Source organism: Acanthisitta chloris, unplaced genomic scaffold (genome assembly GCF_000695815.1).
Source record: "Acanthisitta chloris isolate BGI_N310 unplaced genomic scaffold, ASM69581v1 scaffold5892, whole genome shotgun sequence".
NCBI classification, from domain to species: Eukaryota; Metazoa; Chordata; class Aves; order Passeriformes; family Acanthisittidae; genus Acanthisitta; species Acanthisitta chloris.
This window is the reverse complement of record NW_008660926.1, coordinates 144,913-166,524: the sequence shown is the minus strand read 5'-3', so window position 1 is coordinate 166,524 and position 21,612 is coordinate 144,913. Positions and strand designations below refer to the sequence as shown.

The following is a 21,612-nucleotide window of genomic DNA, read 5'->3' as shown; positions in this document are numbered from 1 at the left end:
AGAAAATCCACATTGTGTTTCATTGCACCATGTAATCAAGATTGGAAGAGCTCTCAAGAGATGATCTGGTTCATTTTCCTGCCCTATGGCAAAATCAGTCTTTACCTGTGTCTTTCTTGACAGATACTGGTCTGGGCACTTCTGAAAACTTCTGCAGCCTCTCCAGGCAGCATATTTCAGTGCCTCACAATCCTTACCAGTAAAAGTCCAGTTTCTCCCCACCTTGTATTTAACCTGAATCGTCTCTACTTGTCACTTCTTGTCCTATCTGTTTTGAATTCAAAGAACAGGTCGTTCCTTTTCACAGCTGTGTTAAATATTTGAAGACTATTCACGTGCTTTTCTCAATGTTAAACAACCACTATTTGTGAAATCATTCCTTATTCATGGTGGGTTTAAATCTTCTATGTAAACCTTAATTGGCCTGTCTTCTCAAAAAATCCTCTGTGACGATCCCAGTCATTAACTAATCCACAAACAGTTTAAACCCTTTGATCAGCATTTTATTTATATACTTTAGTAGAACTGTTCTGTGGCAGCCAAACTGCCTATTTGTACATCACTGTCTCTGACTTGATGGCTGTTGTGTGAGCCAAGTATCCACAGGGTTTTTTGCTGCTCCCGAACTGCAGTTCATTCCAAGGGAAAGGTTGGGTGTCTGGCATGATGTGAGGCTTGGTCTGATTTGTGCCGTGGTTCTGTGGGACAGTGCACTGTGAAGGTTGTGCCTTCAAATAGAAAGGGAGCCCAAAGAAAGACAAACGAGTCATGGAGTCATGGGTGTCTGCAGGCATCCAAAATATACATTGATGGACACAGGAATTTGGAAGTCGACATGTGCTCAGACAGGTGGTAGGCTGTGAAATGTCACTTGGTATTAGGACCTTCTGATGTAGCTGTATTTGAATAGTCAGGTCATGCTTGGAGGTCAACTGCGTTACTGTGATCTGGATGTCCTTGATGTGTGTGTTTTCTGCTCCAAGAAAAAGTCAAGGAAATTTAGCAGTACATATGGGGAGTGTGGAAGGCAGGTCATACTCCCTCTCAGTAATTTTCTCTGGATTTCTCTGTTGTAGGTGAGTGTTTTAACCACCTTGGAGCGACGATTCAACCTTCAGAGTGCTGATGTGGGCGTCATTGCCAGCAGCTTCGAGATTGGCAACCTGGCCCTCATCCTTTTCGTGAGCTACTTCGGGGCCCGAGGACACCGACCGCGCTTGATAGGATGTGGAGGGATAGTCATGGCCTTGGGTGCCCTCCTCTCCGCGTTGCCTGAATTTCTGACCCACCAGTATGAATACGAATCAGGAGAAATACGCTGGGGGGCTGAAGGGAGGGATGTGTGTGCTGTCAATGGGTCCACCAGTGATGAGGGACCAGACCCGGACCTTATCTGCAGGAATAGGACTGCTACCAACATGATGTACTTGCTGCTCATTGGAGCACAGGTCCTCCTGGGCATTGGTGCTACCCCTGTCCAGCCCCTGGGAGTTTCCTACATCGATGACCACGTGAAGCGGAAAGATTCCTCCCTGTACATAGGTAAGATCTTTGAACATCTCACTGAAGGCTTTCCAAGTGGGCTGGCATCTTGCTTTTGTTTCCTGTTTGATGCCAGTGGAAGGGATGCCTACAGGCCTCTTCTCCATGTGCTGCTGTGCTTGTGAAGGTAACTTGGCATGGGTCTCTAGATCAAGCAACAGGAAAACACAGTGATGTTTGCTCATTTTGTAGCAACGGTAAAGGTTGACAGCCATGGTGATTAATACTGGATAATTCTGAGATGCCACTCCTATTATGTTTTCCCAGATTGCTTTAAATTCTAATGTTGGTGGCTTATGGTTGAGTTTTAGTTGAAGAATTTGCAGGTGGTATGTGTGATGATGGATTTTTTTGTTCCCCCCAAAATTACCCCAGTTCTCTTCCTGTTCCAAAGCATATGTCTGAGTGATCACTGCAGTATAAGGAGACCAGGAGGACACACGTCTTGTCACTACCACTGTCAGACTTTAGCAAGGAAGTGGCTGTTAGGGAGTAGGTGCTGTGACCCAGAGTGCTGTGGCAGGACCCTCGATAATGTGATCCCTGTAACGGAATGGGATGCGGAAGCTGATGAGGTCTATTTTGAGATACAGTGAGCCTGAAGTAGAACTCATGGTTCTGGTGATCATGTTGCAAAATTCTTCCAGATGGTTAAGCTATGAAATTTGCCTTTGGTTACCCAATGAAACATCTCTGTTATTGAGGTAGAGTGCTCATGGGTTTCAGCAGCAGTTCCCCCTCCCAGCAGGTTTAAAGAGGATGTTGTGGGTGAAGTTGTTCTCTGAAAAAAACGTACCAGCTTGGCTCATTCTTCTTTCTGCAGGAGTTGTCACTAGATAAATGGCTGCAATGCAATAAATCAGTTAAGTGTGTGCTGCCATTAATGTGATCCTTCTGCACTTGTTGGTATAGTTTCTAGTAAGCAAAACTGTGCACTTGTCCCATCTTCCCTGTCTTGACATGACTTTCAGCTGAATGGATGATCCCATTACTGTTTGGGTGTCTTTTCAAAGACATTTTTATCCCAAGTGTAACTAAATGCAGCTGGGTATGGCCATTTACAGAAAAGCTGGCTTGGATGCAGTTCAGGGCCTTGGGATAGTGCAGAAACCTGTTGGAAGTTCGCTCCACACATGCTATAGCATTCCTGGATGTATTTCTTCATCACTTAGGGGTTCATTTACATATTCAAAGTGTGTCCATGTTTTTCTGAAACTGCCATAAAATCATAGTATTTAAGCATTTAGCTTTGTCCTTGGATCATTTTTCACCTTCGCTTGGTTTGGTAAGTGCTTGTGAGGAATCCACTGGATAAAGAAAGATGATATATAAAATATAAGGTACTGTACAACCGGAAGGTGAATAATGAGACTAAATTCACTGGAGCAACTGTGCCAAGACCATAAATAATGAGCTGGAATTAAGAGTGATTCTAAGATTATCTATTATAAATAACTATATAGAGGAGCAGCAACTTCTTTCAGTCTGTTCCATGGGCATTTTTAAAGCAATGCTTCATGTCTGAGAACAGGCTGGAGGAGGGTGCATGAGAGGAGGATTAGGAAGAGTGATTCTTTTTGTTCCTGAGATACATTCATCTCGTATGCTAAAATAACATCTTTAAAGTTGGCAGTTCAACTGTAGCTGAGAAAATACTGCCAGAAAATGATTTCTGCTTACTATATGTGGCTTTATTATTTTTCCTTCCTTTTTGTTTCTAACCATGTTCCTTTCTACATGTAGAATTTAAAAAGAAACAATCAGACATTTTTGGGTTGTTTGCTTTCTGGCTTTAGCTATGAAAATTGTAATTTGAATTTCCAGTTATGAATTATGGATTGCAGAAGAGTGTGTGTGTGTGTATACACATTCAGCCAGCAGTGAAGTTTAATATCTGTCCTGTCCCAGACTATCCATCACAAGTAGGGTTTCAGATATTGGATGATTAATTCTTACATCAACCTGCAATCAATTTGGCTAGTAAAAATAAAAGCTAACAGGAAAAAAATCTATTCTGTGAATGAATATAAATGGAGAAGAAGCTAGTGGAAATGTCATCTTATGTTTGTGGATACTTGAGAGGAAGTCAAATTCCTCAGTTTAAATGTTGTTTGAGAATTATGTGCTCAGATTTGTCTTTAACTGATTATTTTTGTTGGTGTTATCAATGCAGTTTTCAGTGGCCTTAACAGAAAGCTGGCTGAGCAGCTTGCCCACTTCATTCTGCTGTTTTGCAGAGGAAATAACTGCAGAGTGGATACTGTCACTGTGCTATATTTATATCAGTTTGCTTTCTCATAATAGCACACTCACTCAGTGGGGGCTATGCTGTGTGTGACCAGATAAAACATTTTTGGGTAAGTTCCCTCAGTTGAAATTAGGAGCAAAGCTGGCATAGATTGTTCTCTCAGGATAGAAACCAATTAATAAGTGGTAATGGTCTGGCTGAACTTTCTATAATGACTGCAGCTGAGAAATGATCAGATTGACCAGTTAGTGCTGTCTTTAGTATATTGCTTATATCGAGTATGTATGTGCTGCATTTGGACTATATTGTACCTGGGGGAAAGAAGCAGTGTCTCACCTGACAGCTAAGGACTAGTCATTGTTCACCTCTACAATAAAAACTCTCTTGTGTCCCAAGGCAGGGAATTAGATACGAATAACTCTGTGCACTGAGGTTTTTTTTTCCTTTGGAGTTGCACAAGACTTAAGTGAAGTAACAATAAATATCTCATACAGTCTCTTTGCAGTGAAGTGACAATACAGGAAGACTCCTCTGGTTAGAAAAAAACCCCAAAACCCAAGAACACCACCTACAAACTTTCTTCTTTTTGTATTGGTATGTGTGTGCAGAAGAATGCAGATGTGATACCTTATAGAATTTAAAGTGATGGTTTGACTTTAATTGCTAGTGCAAGTAATAGCATCTGTGGAGTGTAATATATTTCTGGCTATGAAGTCTATCAACTCTGTGGTTTCTCTGCAGTGACAAGCATATAGTAGGTGGTGGGCAGTGCACCTCTGCTGTGCATCCTTTGAAGGCAGAGGTTGCTTAGGCTTGCCAAGGAGGTGGAGATCCTTGGAGTTTCATAATTAGAGAGACAAGGGTGAGATATTACAGGAAGATTCCTCCGTGGCTGCTGACTTGTAGTTTCACATTTCTTGAGCTAATAGCAGGTTTTTTGGTGCCTGCTATGTGTTGCTACCAAACTCAAACAGATTCTGTTGCTGTAGTAACAAGCCCTAAGGAAAAAAAATGGCTGTGTTGTGGTAACCCAGGGCAAATCAAATCAGGGAGATGATGCATGTGTGAAAGTAGTCGCCAAAGGATGTTCTAAAGAGAACACATTTGTGCCGTAACAGAGTTAGAAAGATTGCAGGACCATGCCTGCTCCAGCTAATCATAGAATGGCTTAGGTTGGAAGTGACCTCAAAGATCATCCAGCTCCAACCCCACCACCATGGGCAGGGACACCTTTCACTAGATGGTCAAGTGAAACCTAATGATGGGGAATACATTTTCCTCCCATTTCAGCCTCTGAGCACCTGCTTAACAGAAAGGTGTTAAAGTTGGCAATAGCAGCCAAAAGATTAAAAAATAAAAGAATTTTCTTAGCTGCTTGAAGTTGGGAAAAATCTTCTGGTTTGGTGCTGGTTTTCTTGCTTCTCTCTGGGTCCAATTTTGTGTTTAAGATCTGAGCTCCCATCTAGGGGTTTCCAAACAAGCAGTTTAATTTTACATGTGTACTTATTGGCATTTGGCATAGGTAACCCCTTTGAGTGGAGGAATTCATCACTCATGCAGACTGTACAGAGCTTGTTACTGCTCCAGCTTCACTAATGTTAAAGGATTCCCTCAATGTGTAGCATCATTTATTTTAAAGGAGGAAACATCTGAAGACTACTTACTACACAATTCCTTTCTCTACCCTTTAATGACTTACATGACATTTCCCTCTTCAGTTTGTTTTCTGCTCAGTGTTGCTGAGTTCTGTTGAAATCAATGAAGACTTTGCCATTAGGAGGGGGGGTCAGAGACATTGTGGGGCTCATACAAAGAAGGGAAGAAACTCTCATCTGGCAGTGGTTGTATGGATTTGCTGCCTGTGAGATGAGCAAGAGCTTGCAAGTGTTTTCTGGTCACTGGAGTTCCTGAGCTGCTCTCGGCAGTGGTTTGTGTGTTCCATTGAGCCAGTGCAGTGATGTGGTAGGTTAATGTTATTGGCAGTTCTGATATACTCTTTTTGTCCTTCCTGCTGCATTTAACATTTGCTAATAAAAGTTGTTGCATCTTGTCTAGGACATGGTTACCTATAGAGCACAATGAATAGCCTCTGGAAGCCAGTATTTGATCCGGGACAATTAAGGGCTACATTATAAAGAGGAAATTGCTATTATTCTGTCTCCTGTTGGTGGAGGAAATTGATATTGATATTGGAAGGAGCACTGCCAGATTGCAGGGCTTGTTCAGAAGAATGCTGTGTTGATCTTTAATGCATCAGAGATTCTCTTTATGTTTGTTGAAGCTGTCTCTGTGTTTGACATTGTAGACACATACCCCATGCGTTCAGGATCCATCACTTGAGACTCCTTGCTGACTTGCAGAAACTGCTGTAACATGAGGAATGACTTCCAGGAGATCCTAGAAGGAACAAGTCTTTGGTCAAGGAGTAAGTGAGGAGGAGTGATGAGTGCCCCTGAGTTATTGATGTGCAAGGGTTTGCCTGAGTGTAGTGTGCTCAGGGACATAAAGCTGTTCTTTACCTGCTTTGTGGCAGGGCAGAGAAATGGCAAATGGATAACTCAGCTCTTCTGGATGTGGCTGTTTACCTGCTTTCTTCTGTCTTGTCTCCCAGGCTTCTGTCTGGCCTTTTCTGTGTGTATTTTGGTTTATTATATAGCTGTTTCAGCTGTTACCCTTGGTGTAAGAGGAGAACTCATCAGGATGATGGTGTGTTCTTTTCACAGTTGCCCAGGTGGGACTAAACTAGTAAGGGGAACAGGACCCTCCACTGCAACTGCTGACTTTAACCTTTGCAGCAGTGTGGGGTTATTTTGCATCAAATGTGTAGAAGCACTTTTTGTTTTGTGATGACAGCAAGAGAGAAAGCTCACTCTTGCTTCTGGTGCTTTCTTGCTTGCTTTAAGCACCAACTCAAGATGTGCTGCAGTGGAAGACAAACGTGCCCTAGCTGGAATCTTGCTGTCTCCAGGGATAAATTTGTCCATTTGAAAAATCACTTATGGTAGCTTATGTCAGTCAAAATGACAGCAGCCATTGTGTTTTGGGGAAGCAGAAATGTTTTCTCGACTGACAAGAATTAAATCTGAGAGTTAGTATCTATGGCAGTGAGTTAATAGCAAGTTATCAGCATAAAATGCTGAAATCATCTGAGTTAGTGTCAACATTTTCTGTGTGGTAACACAAAGAAATAGTACTTGGATTTCTATTAGGAAGTTCGTGTTGGTAAGCTAAGCAGTTACTGTGAATTTTGAAACCATCTACTGCGGATCTGATGTTGATGAGCTCTAATACATGTAATAAATACCAAAAAAAATTAAAAAGGAAATGGATTTCTGATTTTATTAATGAAAGCAAAAACATTGTTCAAGGGTTGCTAGTTTTGCTCCAGCTGCTGAAAATACTTTTTGCACAGAGGATGAATGTATTCCTCTCAGTCTTACCCTTTCTAAATGTCTCAGATTTCTTGACATGTATGTTTGAACCTCCATTTCTAAACCCTAGCAAGTGGAATAATTGTGTTTATAGCATACAGGTCATATCACCATCCTCTTGAAGCTCTCTGTGTATGTGTATGGATTGGAGGGCCTTTGGGACCTGCTTGAGAGGTCTGTACAGCTCTGCTCACCCTGGCTGCTTCTCCTTTCACTCCTCACAGCATTTCCCACATGGCCATGCTCCTTCCTTGTGTGCTCATTAGTGGTTTCCTAACAACATGGGTACTTTATTCACATTAGCCCTTCTTGCTGGAACATGCTTCTCTGAGCCCACCCACTTAAGTCTCTGCCAGCTTTGTGCATTCCTTACCCTTTTTCCTTTGAAAATCTGCTTCTGCTTGGTCTTTTGTAGTGGATTGTAGCTGACTCCTATCTGTTGTGTTTCCTCTGTGTGCCCACTCAATACCCACAAACTGCCTGGTGAGTTCATCCACCCCCATGTGGGCACACGCCCTTGTGAAGTGTGAGTGCTTGTTCCAGAGAATTGCTTTTCTCCTCACTGGTATTTGCAGTTTTATGGGTATGTAATATTTTTAGCCTGAAGACTTGACAGAATTTTGTAATGGTTTTGTTCAGTAAATGCATCCTCCTACGGGTGGTTTGGAGAGCCATTCCTTTCTGCCAGTCTCTCAGGGGTTGAGAAAAACACACGCTGAGCTCCAAGGAGTGCTGTTGCCAGCATGAGTGCTGTGATGCCTGTTCATTACTGAAAGGTGTCTTTGCAGCAGATTCACTGGGTTGTCTTTGCTGTGGACTAACTGTGATCAGATGAAATTACATGGCTTCATGCAGATATACTGGTATTAACCCACTGATCCATTGATAACTTGCAGCCTTTTATAATTATGCCCCTTTGAGGGGAGATCAGTGTTCTCATTTGCTGTGTGTCAGTGGGGCTGGCTTGGTTACATATGTCCCTTGTTCAGCTCCAGTGGTAATATCCTGGAAAATTAAATGGAAACACAAACAAGTGTGTAGGGTGTATTAGAGCAGTAACAATAATCAATTAATGTGAATAACCTCTCCCACTGCAGGCAGGAAGGCTGTTGTCAAAGGCAGTAGCTGAATGGGTGTATTTATTCAATTAAATATATGTATGCACTTAGTGCCATGGTCTAGTAACAGTGGTAGGGTTGGACTCCGTGATCTTTGAGGTCTCTTCCAACCCGGTTGATTCTGTGATTCTATGCACAAAATCCTAATTGCTGTGGGCTCCATTATTTTACAGCAGTTGCTCAAGTTACCTTAACCTTCTGCTAATAGCTTGTTTTGTTATGAGCTGAGTAAATAAAGTTTGAGTCCAACCCAAATTATTTTGGGCGAGAGCATATTTGAGGGTGGGAGCTGTTTCCATGTTACTCTGCTCTATGTGTACTCTGCAGCTGATTTTTGGCTTAATTGGGATTTGCTGACTCTGATGTCTTGTAAAAAATAATTCCATTTGTTGAGCACATTGCTTGCTTTCTGCAGTGTACTTAAAATAGTCATCAGTTGGGAGAGCCTAGTGAGGTACATCATTGCTGGGGCAGCCTCTTTAGTGCAGTGTCCTTGTCATTTAAATGGCAGATATGCAGAGAACAGTGCATATTAGCCCTGAGGTTCATCAAACTAATTAAATAGATTGGAAGGTGCTGAGTTGCCCATGTCAAGAGCTGAAGGCTGTATTGCATCTCCTTGATGGCACAAGCAGGAGCAAGCTGGTGTGTGCCATCAGTCTTGCCCCTTCCGCTGGGAATTTGACCAACACTTCCCAGCTCATTGCACATCAGGAGCATATTTGGTCCCAGTTTACAAGCTACCACTGAAGACACTGGGAACTCTGTTTAGTATGTGTCTTCCCATGGAAGGACAGGGCACAGGATCTGCCCCTTTGCCAGCATGACTGTGCCAGGGCACTGGCTGGGTGCGGTTATCTGCAAGGATATCTGCAAGGACAAGGTGCTTGTAGGAGCATATAGAAGCATGCAGAACTCTTTCACACAAGCTTCTGCTTTTCCTCTTTCACAACCACCTTTTCTGTCACTCAGTGAGGTGCCTGACCAAGTTTTTTTGCCCTTTGGAGAGGTTGCTGCAGGTCTGAGCTGGGTGCTGGGCTTTGCTGATGCTCACACCCTTTGCTTGCCAAATAAGTGCTATTTGAGTAACTTCCTAAGTGTTTGTTTTTGTGAAGTCCTGAGCAATGCCATGGCAAAAACATATGAGTCTGTTGGCACAAAGGGCCTGGCAGTGCTTAGCTGCCAAAGCTGCTGTTAACTCATGTTTTATTACAACTGCTTTGACATTGATTGGCGGCTCTGTGCAGGTCACTCCTCCGTGCAGCAGCCAAGGAGCAGAACTCCTTTGGGGTTAAGAGGATCAGCACAGGGAGAGCTTTGTCCAGAGGCTGTGAGGGACATCAAGGATCAATGGCAGATCAGGCCCTGGATGAGACTTTCCTCAAGGCTATGTGTGTAAGTGGCATGAGATGTCCAACAGGTGTCTGCCACTCTGACAGGTTCAGTGTATGAACCTGAGTAATTACAAGCTAATGGTATTAACACCAGAGGAGCAGCTGTCACACGAGTCAAAGAATCACAGAATAGTTTGGGTTGGAAGGGACCTTTTAGAGGTCATCTAGTCTAAGCCCCTGTCATGAGCAGGGGCATCTTCAACTAGACCCGGTTGCTCAGAGCCCAGTCCAACCTGCCCTTGAATCTTTCTAGGGATGGGGCATCTATCACCTCTCTGGGCAACCCATGCCAATGTTTCATGGCCCTCTTCATAAAACATTTATTGTGTATATCTAGTCCGAATCAACTGTCTATTGCTTTGAAACTGTTATCCCCTGTCCTGTTGCTGCAGACCCTACGAGGGTGTGAGATGGCCCAGAAGTGTGAGGCTTGGGCAGAGCTGCTGTTGGGACATTGGTGCAGTCTCACTAACTACAAGTGTCTGACTACCTGGGATGGACCAACCTGGAGGGGAAAAGTGTGGCTACAAGTGATGGATACCTTGTAAAGCAAGGATAAAATTCCTTGACATGCTTTGTGGGCACCTTATAAGCCACAAGCAGAGCCGGTGGAGTAGGAGCCCTGTCCTGGTGCGGTCTGTGGGCTCAGGGGAAGGCAGCGTATGCAGGGGCTCAGTGACAAAGTGAAACCTCTCATGTGGCAGACTTGTCCCAGGGGCTGGGGTTAAACCTACAAATGATCTGCCTACTCGTTTTGGAGCCCTTTTCATTCTGCTGGGATGAAAACCACTGCTGTGCTGGTGCCAAGGTGTTTCCGCACTGACTAACCTGCTGATGCCATCAGCTGCGTCTTCCAAATCAAATCTGCTGCTACAAGGAACACACTGAGTAAAGGACCTAAACTGAGTTTGAGAGAGGTGAAATTGGCTGCTTTTGTAATTGTATTTATTTATTGATTTATATAAATATATAAATCTGGGGTTATTCAGCTAGGAGTTTTCCCCTTGGCTTTCAACAAATCCTTCTGGATTTTCTTTCTCAAAGTTTGGTTGTTTGATTTGAAGTTGATGTTCAGTCCCAAAATATCTCCTTTAAACTTTCCTTTTTTGAAAGCACTTGTAGTCTTATTTCAGATTTCTTTTTGCCAAGGTATAGCTATTTCCATTAACTGTGCAGCTAATGAGGTATTTGTCTTTTCCTAAGTGGGAGGCCTGTTCTCTCTAAGCCCCCTTTTGATTTCAATAATAGGGATTTTGTTTGGAGGAGACTATTTGAATTTGGCCCTTTATTAACCAATTAAAATATGAAGATTTAAATAGTTTCTTGGATAGAAATTAACATGTCACGTTGGTCTTTGACTTAATACCTGAGAGCACTTGATTGCAGCCAAACAAGGCTGCCTCTGTGACAAGTTGCAGGATCTGACTAAAGGCAGCAGATAAAAGCAATATTTGAAACTCAAGCGTTCAAACAGGTAGAAGAGCAAGATGGTCCATATGCCAGTTCTTCCCTCTCTATCTCCCTCTGCTTATCTCACTTTTCCCCTGTGCATTCCTGTCCTCAGTGTTAGTCAAACCATTCCTACTGTAACTGTTTGTACAAGACAGTGATACTGTCTATTAGGGTTTGAAAGAAATAATATTGAGGGGGGGAAAAAAAAGACAACTGGGACAACTTTGCTGCATTAGTCATTGCTGCAGAGACCAATTGTGCTTGTGATGAAAGACCACCTATATCTTGTTAGCCATCAGCTACAACATGTGGATGGCCTAATTCAATCAGACTGATTATCAAAAGAATAATACTTGTTAGAGTCTGCTTGTCTCAGCAGACAGTTATAAACTGTGTGCTGGGGTTATAGACTGAGGGGTGGGTGGCATGCAAACAGCCACAAAGTCCCCTGGCTGTGCTGCTGAGGTGTCTTGAGCATTGTTTCATGCTTTAGTGGCCTCATCTGTCGGTTCCCTCTTGGCTTTCTGTTCATTTTGTGCACTTGTTGGTTTTGTGGTATAGGGTGTGTATGTGTGTTCAATATCCCTCCTCCTCATTTTACATACAAACCTCACATTCCTGCAATGCAAGTGTACAGATGTTTTACTGCACTTTTATCTCGATTCATATCTTTGTGTATGTTCTCTGTAAATATGTTGTTCTGTTGCTGGTGAGAGACTGTGCAGGAAACAGCATTGCAAGAAACTAAACTATTTGTAGTAATTCTGTGTAAGCTGTGAAGAGTTTCCCACAGGTGCCAGAGGGTAAGAGGTTTGTAGGGAGAAATAACACCTATTTGATCAGCTGAGGCAGTTGGAAAACACACATGTTCATGCTTGGTGGATCTTGTTCTGACCAGTGTGACTAGTCAACTCAAGAATATTTACATTTTGTTTCCCAGTTGTCACCTGATCTGGTGCAATATACTTCTTATCCCTCCAAACCTTCCTTCACTTCCTGTGTTCATGAGAATTTTGTATGAAATGCAAAGTCTCTTCTGTAATTGTATATCACACCTCATTAGGAGCTTAGCATCCCAGAGGTACTTGATTTATAAGTAGTAGCAAAACTCAACTTAAGCATGGCTTAAGCAAATACTCCTACTCAAGCAATGTCTCCAGGGTTTTAAAACAAGTTAGCAGGAGGGTGAGAATAGGCCCCAGGAATTCTGACTCCAATGCTCTGCAATTGCTCTGAGAACTAAAGCATTTCACTGTGTTCCTGCAAAGCAATGCATCTTCCATGGGTGCAAACATTCCTTCCTTTTCAGTGTCAGAGGGGTTAATGGTCCTAGCTTTTTGTCTGCTAGCACTAGCCTGCTCCACCTCTGCAAACTATGTTTAATTTGTCTCCAGGAGCTGGGTGATTAAACTGAGACCAACTTTGTCTTTACATAGTGGAGAGAGATTATTTACACGAGCATGTAGTGACAGGACAAGGGGGAATAGCTTCAAACTAAGAGAGAATAGGTTTAGATCAGATTAGGAAAAAATTCTTTACTGTGAGGGTGGTGAGGTACTGCCACAGGTTGCCCAGAGAAGTTGTGGAGTCCTTATCCCTGTAAGTGTTCAAGGCCAGGTTGGATGGGGCCCTGAGCAGCCTGATCTAGTGGAAGGTGTCCCTGCCCATAGCAGGGTGGTTGGAACTAGATGATCTTTAATGTCCCTTCCAACTCAGGCCATTCTGTGATTTTATAGTAGTGGTCAGCGAGGCACAAGGAGCATTTTGAGGACATTCAGACACCACACTGTTCCATAACTTATTTCTAGTAGCCATCAGTACAGGGATGTGCACTCTGGGCTTGTCCAGTTGCTTTTGAAGTGCACTTATGCTTATGGCCTGTACAGCAGCATTAGTAGCAAATTCCACAGTTGCCTGTGGCTTTTCTCATCTCCTAGTTAAGCTGCGTGTTTTTCTTCCCAAGACTGTGAAGGTGGCAAAGTGGGCACAAAACTTCTGTGTGAAGATATCTTAGAAACAGCATCTGCCTGTCAAAAATCTTACTGCTGCTAGAGATGGCAGTTGTGCTGTCACCCTGACCTTTCCACATCCCATCACGGAGAGGAGGGCACCAGGAATTCCTTGGATGGGTGAAAAGTGTACCGGGGTGGGGAGGATAAGGCACAGGCTGGTGCAACTGGCAAACATCAGGACAGGCCATCCCATTAGGTGAAAAATACAGTCTTAAATGGGTTTCGCCGATGCATAAAAGACCCGTTGAAGTGAAAATTTCAGATAAACAAGAGAATTGAAAGTGCAGCTGTGCTGCTTGCCAGTGTTGCTGTGTAAAGTGCTCCCATGTGTAGCTCCTTGACTTCATCTCACATTCTGCACCCCCCAAAACTGTGGTGAAGTGGAGACTAGAGCAGCTCAAGCGAAGCTTTCAGAATAAATTAGTCTCGCTGTCCTGTGGTATTCTAAGTCTGAGTAAACAGATGAGACTTACTCTGTGCCTTAAAATCAGCAAGTTTGGGTTTTATTAGCCCTGGAGGGGCAGTAAATTCTAGAGCTGAGCCAGAGGAGCAGAGGGAGGAGGAGGCAAGGAAGGAGGTGTAGCACTGGTAAGGATATGCTTGAGAAAGCCCTTGCTGCTTACTGCAGCCCAGGAAGGCAATTTGAAATTGAATCTACAGTGCACTGGGGAGCTGTTGGAGGTGGCTTAGGATAGGGTGATGATTTCGGAAGTCTGCTTGAGTGAAGGCTGCATTCAGCAGAGGCAAGTGTAAGGATGTTGGCAAATGGAAGGTGGAGTGTAGATGTGAGCAGCTGCATATTTAGGCTGGGGGAGGAGGTATTGAAGCAACCAGAGTTAAGACAGGAGCTCAGCTGATACAGGAGAAACATGGTGTATGGCCCATCTCCATTAAGACTACAGAAGCCTGGATCCTCACATCAAAAGACTCTTTAACTTCTATTAAAATTGAGGCTCTTTAGGTTAATCGATACCCATGGGAATTTGGTGTCTAAATAGTATCTGGGCTAAATGTTGCCTTTCTGGATCACAATTGTTGCATGATTCCCAAGGGCATTGCTGTGTGCCTCCTCCTAAACCATGGGACACACACGGTCTGCATTTTCTAGCAAAGCAGGCTTGCTTTGTAAATAAAGAGTGTGTTTTGGTGGTGAGGGTGGGTGGTGTCAGGAGCGGAAGCAAGTGTGCCAGGAGCCTTGTTCCCAAAGAGATCCAGTGTTCGCTGAAGATGCTAATTGCTGCCTACAGCCTGTCATTATTTATCTCCTGACCGTAGCACACTGATCAGAGGTGCTGATAACATTTTTGTTGAGTAAAAAGCTTGTAAGAAAAGAAATTATGCTGCTGAATTTCAGGAGTACTACTGACTGCTGTCTTGCTTTTTGGCTGGCATTTTTTGGAGGGATTTTTGAGACTGAAGGTGGCAAAGGAAGGAAATGCTCTTGTTTTTTTGCTTTTGTTTTTTAGATGCCCCATATGGCCATTTTATTAACTGGAAAACCTCCAACTGTGAGTTGGATGATGTTACACAGCTACGAAGCAAAACTCATTCTCAGCCATGTGGCAGAGTACTTGCACCTCAGAGCATGAGCTGTGCCTCCCCCAGCTAGGTTACGGTGAAAAATAAAAGCTGCATTTGCTCTGTTTTGCTGACCCAAGGAAAACATTGTTGCTTTTCATACTGGGCATGCTTTCAAACAAAATGCAAACCTTGAACAAATGAGTTGTCAGCAGGTCATCAAAGACCACCTCTGTTTGAGTTGAGGTTCTGGGAGTCACAGGTACAGCAAACCCACAAGTTTGGGTCTTTTTATGATTACAGTGAGTTTAGCCACCACAAAGTTTGTAGTGTAATGGGTATATTTTTACATTAATCCTTGCTTGTGTGAGAGGGGTTTGCTAGCATAGTATGAGAGAACACGTTGAAAACCAGACTGCTGCAGCAGTGATCTGCACTTTGTGTTATTCAAGCACTTCCCAAGGATTGACTCTGATTCCTGCCCGAGGACCATTTCTTTGCGTTGTCTGTGGATTTCTGTCTCATCTCCCCTGCTGAGACAGAGAAATGACTTTCTGTGTGTAGCATCTCAGTTGGCAAATGAGACTGAGAATTTAGAAATAGCTCTTGGTCATATTTGTATCCTCTTCTGTGAGTGTGTATGTTGAAGTTTCTACCTCGGATTTCTGCCAGGAGACTTGAGAACAGAGCACATCTCAGACCTGCCTTTTCACTTGTAACTTTCCGTTGCACAAAGCAGGGAAAAGGAGGGTTGGGACCTCAGCCTTCATTATCAGAGTGGCTTGGTTCTTCCACAAGTATCCTGGAGACTTTGTGTCTGAGAGGGATGCTAGAGAGAGAAATGGATTTGTTTAAATGGGTTCCTTTAAATTTAAAGACAACAGATAAAAAACAGAAATGGGATCTGATGTTTCAGAGTGGACCTTTCCCATTTCACATCCCAGAAGCTGTGCCTCTAGTCCTGCTCCTCACAGCCTTCAGGGCTGGATCCAGCACAGTGGAGTCCATGCTAGCACTGTCACAAGTTAAAGTTCAGCAGATGATTCATTGTTTTTCCTGCCAGATTCTCTCTGGAGCAGTGCTGTGTAACCCGGAATGGCTGTCTGCTTGCCAAAGATGATGTTTAGGACTGAATGGGCTGGGAAAAAGATCCTCAGTGGGTAGGCAGAGCTCTCTGTGTCTGCTAGCAGTGACCTGGGGCTGTTGCTCCCTTTCCCTGCAGATGTCTCTGGATGGGAAACAGTCTGCCGGAGATGGAGCAAATAAATAAGCTCTGCTCTGGTTACAGCAGGTGGATAGTATATCAACAGGGTCCTCACAGCCGCATCAAAGGTTTGCTGCCAGCTGAGCCAGAGGCTGAGGTAACCTTCTGCAGTGCCGAAGCTGCAGGAGCAGAGGCAGGGCTGCAGCCTGGTGTGACATGCCAAATGCCACCCTGTGTGCCTCTGGGGCAGGACAGTGTGCCTGGCAGGCTTTGCTGGGCTGAGGCTGACATACTCCTGCGGGTGGGAAACTGGCACAAAGCAGTCACAGCCCAGTTCTGCAGGGTCTGCACCTTCTGTTCCATGTAACCTAAGGCCTTCTGCAGGAAGGTACTTGAAGAGAAGCAGAATGCCCAGAATTGACCTTTTTGCCTCCAACCCAGGTTACAGGCTACTTAGTCACAACCTGTCTGTGTAGCACAAAGTGGCTTCAGTTGCCTGAAGGGGCCTCTCCTTTTCTGCTGGTCACAAATGTAATTTGGCTGTGGGTTGTAGCCCCATTGATGCCCCAGGCCATGTTGCTGCATGGGGAAACAGCATCCCTTTTTCAGCCAGTTGTGTTCATTACTGTTGTGTTATGGCTGAAAAAAAGGGAGATTTGGAGGTGGTACTTGATATTTAACAGATTCCTCTGCAGCAGGAGGGTAAGCTGCCTCCTGCACAGAGTTCTCCCCTCTGGGAGAAGGAGTTCAAATCTCACCTAGAGTGACTTCATGGAGAGTCTGTGTGGCTGAGTCTTTCTCCTCTCTGAAAGAGGTTTAGTCCCATATCAGGTGCATAGGAAACAGCTGAATATTATGGTTTATCACCAAGTTTGTGTTTCTGGTGTCTATTTCTGCTCTTCCTTAATGAGGCCTTTGGGGTTTAATTACAGTTACTGCCTAACTTCAAGTCCCCATTGTCCTTGGGTTCACAGTAGTCGAGGGAGGGACCAGCTGCTCTACAGAAGTTGAGCTGAGGGACTCAGGATTCATTGCTGGAGATGCTGCTCTCCAAGAACTGTGCCTGCATCTAAGGATGCTGTCATTACCCAAGTCTCTGGCTTTGATTTTGAAGGTAGGTGGTTAGAGTATCCTCCTTACACACACACTTCAGACACAGATTGTGCAGGATTACTGCTGGATAACAGCCAAATCCCAGGCAGTAGAGACTGTTTAATCACACTCCTCTGTCTCTACTGGATTAACATAATTAATGTAAGCCCTTTTGGATGGGAGACCTGTTATTTGTCTGGCACAGTTCTTCATTTGTGCAATGCTGTGCATATACCCAGGATGCTCTAAAAATGGTGATGAAGGTCTAATCCCACTTGCATGCGACTGGTGACCAAGTAAATCTCCATTTACAGGCAACTAGTTTACTGCTTCCTTCAGGGGAAGTTGTAGACTATTTAAAAAATAAATTAAAATTGTAGAATGCCAAAGTTAAATCAAATTATCATTTCCCACATTACTTCAAGGGAAATTAAAATGCTCTTTTTATAATTTACTTTTAATGTCCTTTCTCTAGGGAGCAAAAGAAGTTACTAATAAATTGAACATTTGTCAGTGCCTTATGGTCCTGACCAGTTTCAAAGGTGATGCAGAGCTTAGCATGCAGAGATGTTAGTGATTGTGTCCTTGCAGACTTGTCCTGAGCCCTTATCTCCTGCCCTTTGTGGCACCTGGAATTGTGGCAAGGAGGCAAAAAGTGTTTCCCAGACATACCATATCCCATTGACCCAAAATCCTGCTGGTTCAGTTCCTCTCTCCTGTTCCTCTGCACTTCTTATGCAGCTGGACATTATCTAAACCTCAGCAGGATATACTGGCTCCCTTCTCTTTCCACTGTTTCAGGGCTTTCTAGCAGCAAATTGAAGAGAGTTTATTTAAACAAGGAAAAAAACCCAATGAAACAACCCTTGCAAAAAATTAATGTAGCAAGTCAAATACTTAACTAGAATATTAATTTCTGAATAGATGAATGCCTTAGTAGGCTTTTTGTGTAGCAGAAGTAGTGACAATGTTCTGTTGGTTTTTTTATAAAGGCCAACTTCTGCTTTCATTTTCCCAAGTTTTAACTGTAACCTTTTATATTCAGCAAAATCACAGATAGAATAATTTCATAAAGAGGAAAATCAAGTCTCATCAGTTCTGGTGGATTGTTTTCTAGATCTTGGCTGTACCCATCTGTGCAGAAGGCAGAGGCTTTCTGGAGCATTCTCTGAAAAACAAACGCTTGTGTCCAAGCTTGAAAATTAGCATGAAAGTGACATTTAATATTTGGCTATGAGCTAAAAAGCCTGTTATTTTCAGTGAGGTTAAAAGGAACCTCAGTTGGGCAGCTCTGGCCTGCAGGGTTGCAGAGTGCCCAGGTCTCCAAAGCAAAGCTGCTGCGAGCTGCGGTGTCACCGGCCGTGGGAACTGGCAGCAGTCCTGCTGAGAGCTCTGCAGTGGGCAGCATGTCCTGGGCTGCCCTTCTCCTCTCCTGCTTCCTTCACATATCCTTTGGAGAAGCAAGAAGCTCTTTCCAGAGGATGCATAGGGTGAAAAGACTTGCTGAAAACATGAGCTGATCATTTAACAGGCAATACATGGTTGTGTGTTGCCTCTGATTTGTATTCAGTGCTGGTAAAATGCACTCATCACCCAGTCTGTGCTCACAAGACTTATTATAACTAATGTAGAGGCATTTTGCTATCATTTTCCTTCCCGAGGCCACATGGTATAAGGACTTTCAGATGCTGAGAGGGAGCACAGGTTGGGTGAGCAGAAGCCAGGAGCATCAATACACCTGGACCAAAAGCTCTGCATGTGTGTGTGGGATGGGGTGTGTTTTTCAGCTGCTAGAAGCCCAGTATTTTAAGGTTCATGTGTAGCATCATTTGCAACAGAATAAATATCTTGGCATGTCACGTTTTACACAACAGAAATACTTCTGACTTTCCAGCCCTTGGTATCTGTAACTCGCTTGAAAGAATTGCTGACGTCTGCCCAAATGCCAATATCTTCTCAGCCGTATGAACCTTAATATCACAGCTTAAGCTTTAGTCTTTGAGCTGTGCAGCACAGCTAAAATCAGGCTGTGTTTCCAGCACTGAGGGAGATCCTGACTTTTAACCCACTGGCTTTTTATTTATTTTCCTTCTGTGCTTGTTGAATTGCAAAGTCAATTTAATTCCATGGCTTCTAAATGGCATATGATTTCTACACGATGATGGAAAATCTCCTTTGGGCTGTTCATACCATCTGATGCTGGTGACCTGAACAGGGCTAGGTCAGCACAGCAGAAAGCAGGGCACTGGTGTTATATTGCCTTGCTACCCTTTCTTTACCCATAGTAAAAAGGCAGGTCTCTTAATTTTTATACTTCTGTGGCTCAGTCTTCTTTCCTTTGCAGCTCCCTGTTACCAAGCTATCTCATTTTCCTCCCCAAGAGGGTTCTGCATTCAGCCTCATAGCCCTTGGTGGCTTTGTCGTTGCTTTCCTGGACAGGTGCTCCTGCCTAAGGGTCTGGCTCTGTTTCTTTTCTGGCTGTGGGTGACTAATGGGGAATGTCTCATCCCACCAGAACTCCCAGCAGAGCTGTTTGTGTCACCATGCTTATTCAGCCAAGAAGATCCAGGTTCAGAAGGTCAGTTGTTTAAAGGATTAAAGTTGGTGTGGATAGTTTTGGCAGAACAGGGTTGGGGATGGTTGTATCGAGTGGTTTTTCTGAGTGACCTCTGGTAGGGAGAGGTGAGGAGCACCTGGGAGTGAGAACCCCTTCATAACACTCAGCTGCTATGAGATTGGTGCCAGTTAACCTTGGGGTCTGCTGAAATGTCTGTCACTGCAGCACCAAAGTACCAGCCTTTCAGGGCTGTATGTGGGGGAATTTGCACTCATGACCTCTGAGCTCTTCTCCTGCTATGACCAAGCTTCAGATAAATTGGGGGTAGAGCCTCAGCCAGGTGCTAACTCTGCCTGCTGCTCTGATGGAGTTGATCCTGGGACCAGATATATGGCCTGGATCTGTCATAATGAGCATCAGTTGTATCCTCAGCAGTTTGTTAAACTTTTTGCTTGAGGGGTCACACATCTGAATGCTGCAGCCATTGCAATGAGAACTGTATGGGGGTATGTGATGGTCAGCCTTCTTTTTTTTTAATCTTTCCCTTGCATATCTCCAGCAGAGATGCAGCTGTTGGGACCAGCCCTTGACACTTGGAATATGATGGAAAAAATGACTTTTCCCAGTGAGATCAAAGGGAGCTGATGCCATTCACTGCAATTTATTCTCATTTTTTGCCTTCTTTAAGGGCATAGTTTTGATGTTGTGTTTTATTTCTAATGCTTAAAGTATCTTTACCTAGTAATTAACCTCATTAAGCTCCTAAGGCTTTTTAAGACTTCCTGGAGGTCTTCTGCCAGCATGCCCACATTTACAGAATACTACTCATGGAAGGGTCACAGCTATGATTTATAAGTATTCAGGAGTTTGGGATTTGGTGTTGACCAGCTCACCCCAGAGCCCTTTGCATGCCCTGGAGGAGAGGGCAGAAGTGGTCTCTGGGGTTTGGTGCTGGTGTCTGAGGCATAATTCCCTTTGAGTCATTTAAGGAACTGTTACTGCTGTTCCTTCCCATCCCACGCATTTTGTTCAGTGTCAAAAGTAAGATCTCAGAAAATGAAATTAATTTCATCGTGGTGCAGCTATTAATGTTACACACTGCGGGAAAGCTGTTTAAGGAGGCCGACGACCTTCATCCATGTGGAATAAGTGCTGAATAATGGAGAGCTTTCATATTTCCACAAAAAGAAAGTGGCTTTTTAAATCAACTGGAGATGTTACAGACATATTTCCACAAAAAGAAAGTGGCTTTTAAAATCAACTGGAGATGTAACAGACATGGAGGAGGGGGGAAGAAAACCCAACTGCGTTAGGAAACAGTGGGCAGAGTGTGCATGGGAACAGAGCAGCAGCTTCCACCGTCTGGCAGGTGCTGCTGTTTGCAGAGGCCTCTTGTGAGCATGTGAAACTGCACTGACCTGTCTCACCCATGGTACCTGGAGACCTTTGTAAGTCAGTGTGATCCCTCCCCAGTGTGTTCAGCCTTTCCTTCTCTCCATCCCACAGACTGGCTAGGTTTCTGCATTTCCAACCCCTACTCTTCAGCTTTTTCTCTCTTTCCTTGGACTGATTCCCACTGCATGCTTCTCTGATGGCCTCTGGCAACCTGTGATGTGCTTCAGCCATTCATTTTTGGAAAGAAATGTATATTGAGCAATTTATATACAGCCTGGCTTATCTGCCCACCTGTTCTTGCTTTGAGGGAACATCATGTCCTGGGAGCAAAATTCTTGTTCCCCACTGGTCTCCTAGTGAGGCTGTTCAGAGTGGACACTTATGAGAAGGATCTTTCTTCTTTACACCATCTGTTTTTGGGGGGTTTGCCTGAGCTTTTCCATCCTGTTGATGAATGGGGTGCTGGAAGCCTGAGCTGCTCAGGAAGACTTTGCCAGACTCAATCTCAGCCTGATGCATCATCAGCTAAATCAATGGAAAGATCCATTTGTGCATCTTTGTCACTCAGTAAGGTATGAGCCAGTAGGAACCTACCACTTGAGATATTAGGTGGAACTGGTAATTTTGAAGTGACTACACAGAGCAACCA

The 21,612-nt window shown here is 43.9% G+C and overlaps 1 protein-coding gene across 1 annotated transcript in view; it reads left to right on the top strand.

Annotated features, from left to right (window-relative positions):
* Positions 1 to 1,076: 1,076 nt before the first annotated feature.
* The window catches only part of SLCO3A1 (solute carrier organic anion transporter family, member 3A1), a gene marked incomplete at its 5' end in the record, with an annotated part of 110,771 nt that continues 90,235 nt past the window's right edge, over positions 1,077 to 21,612 (top strand). Inside the window, one exon of the mRNA XM_009070005.1 lies at positions 1,077 to 1,542. Coding sequence (XP_009068253.1) covers positions 1,077 to 1,542 — 466 coding nt within the window. The remainder of the gene's footprint in view (positions 1,543 to 21,612) is intronic.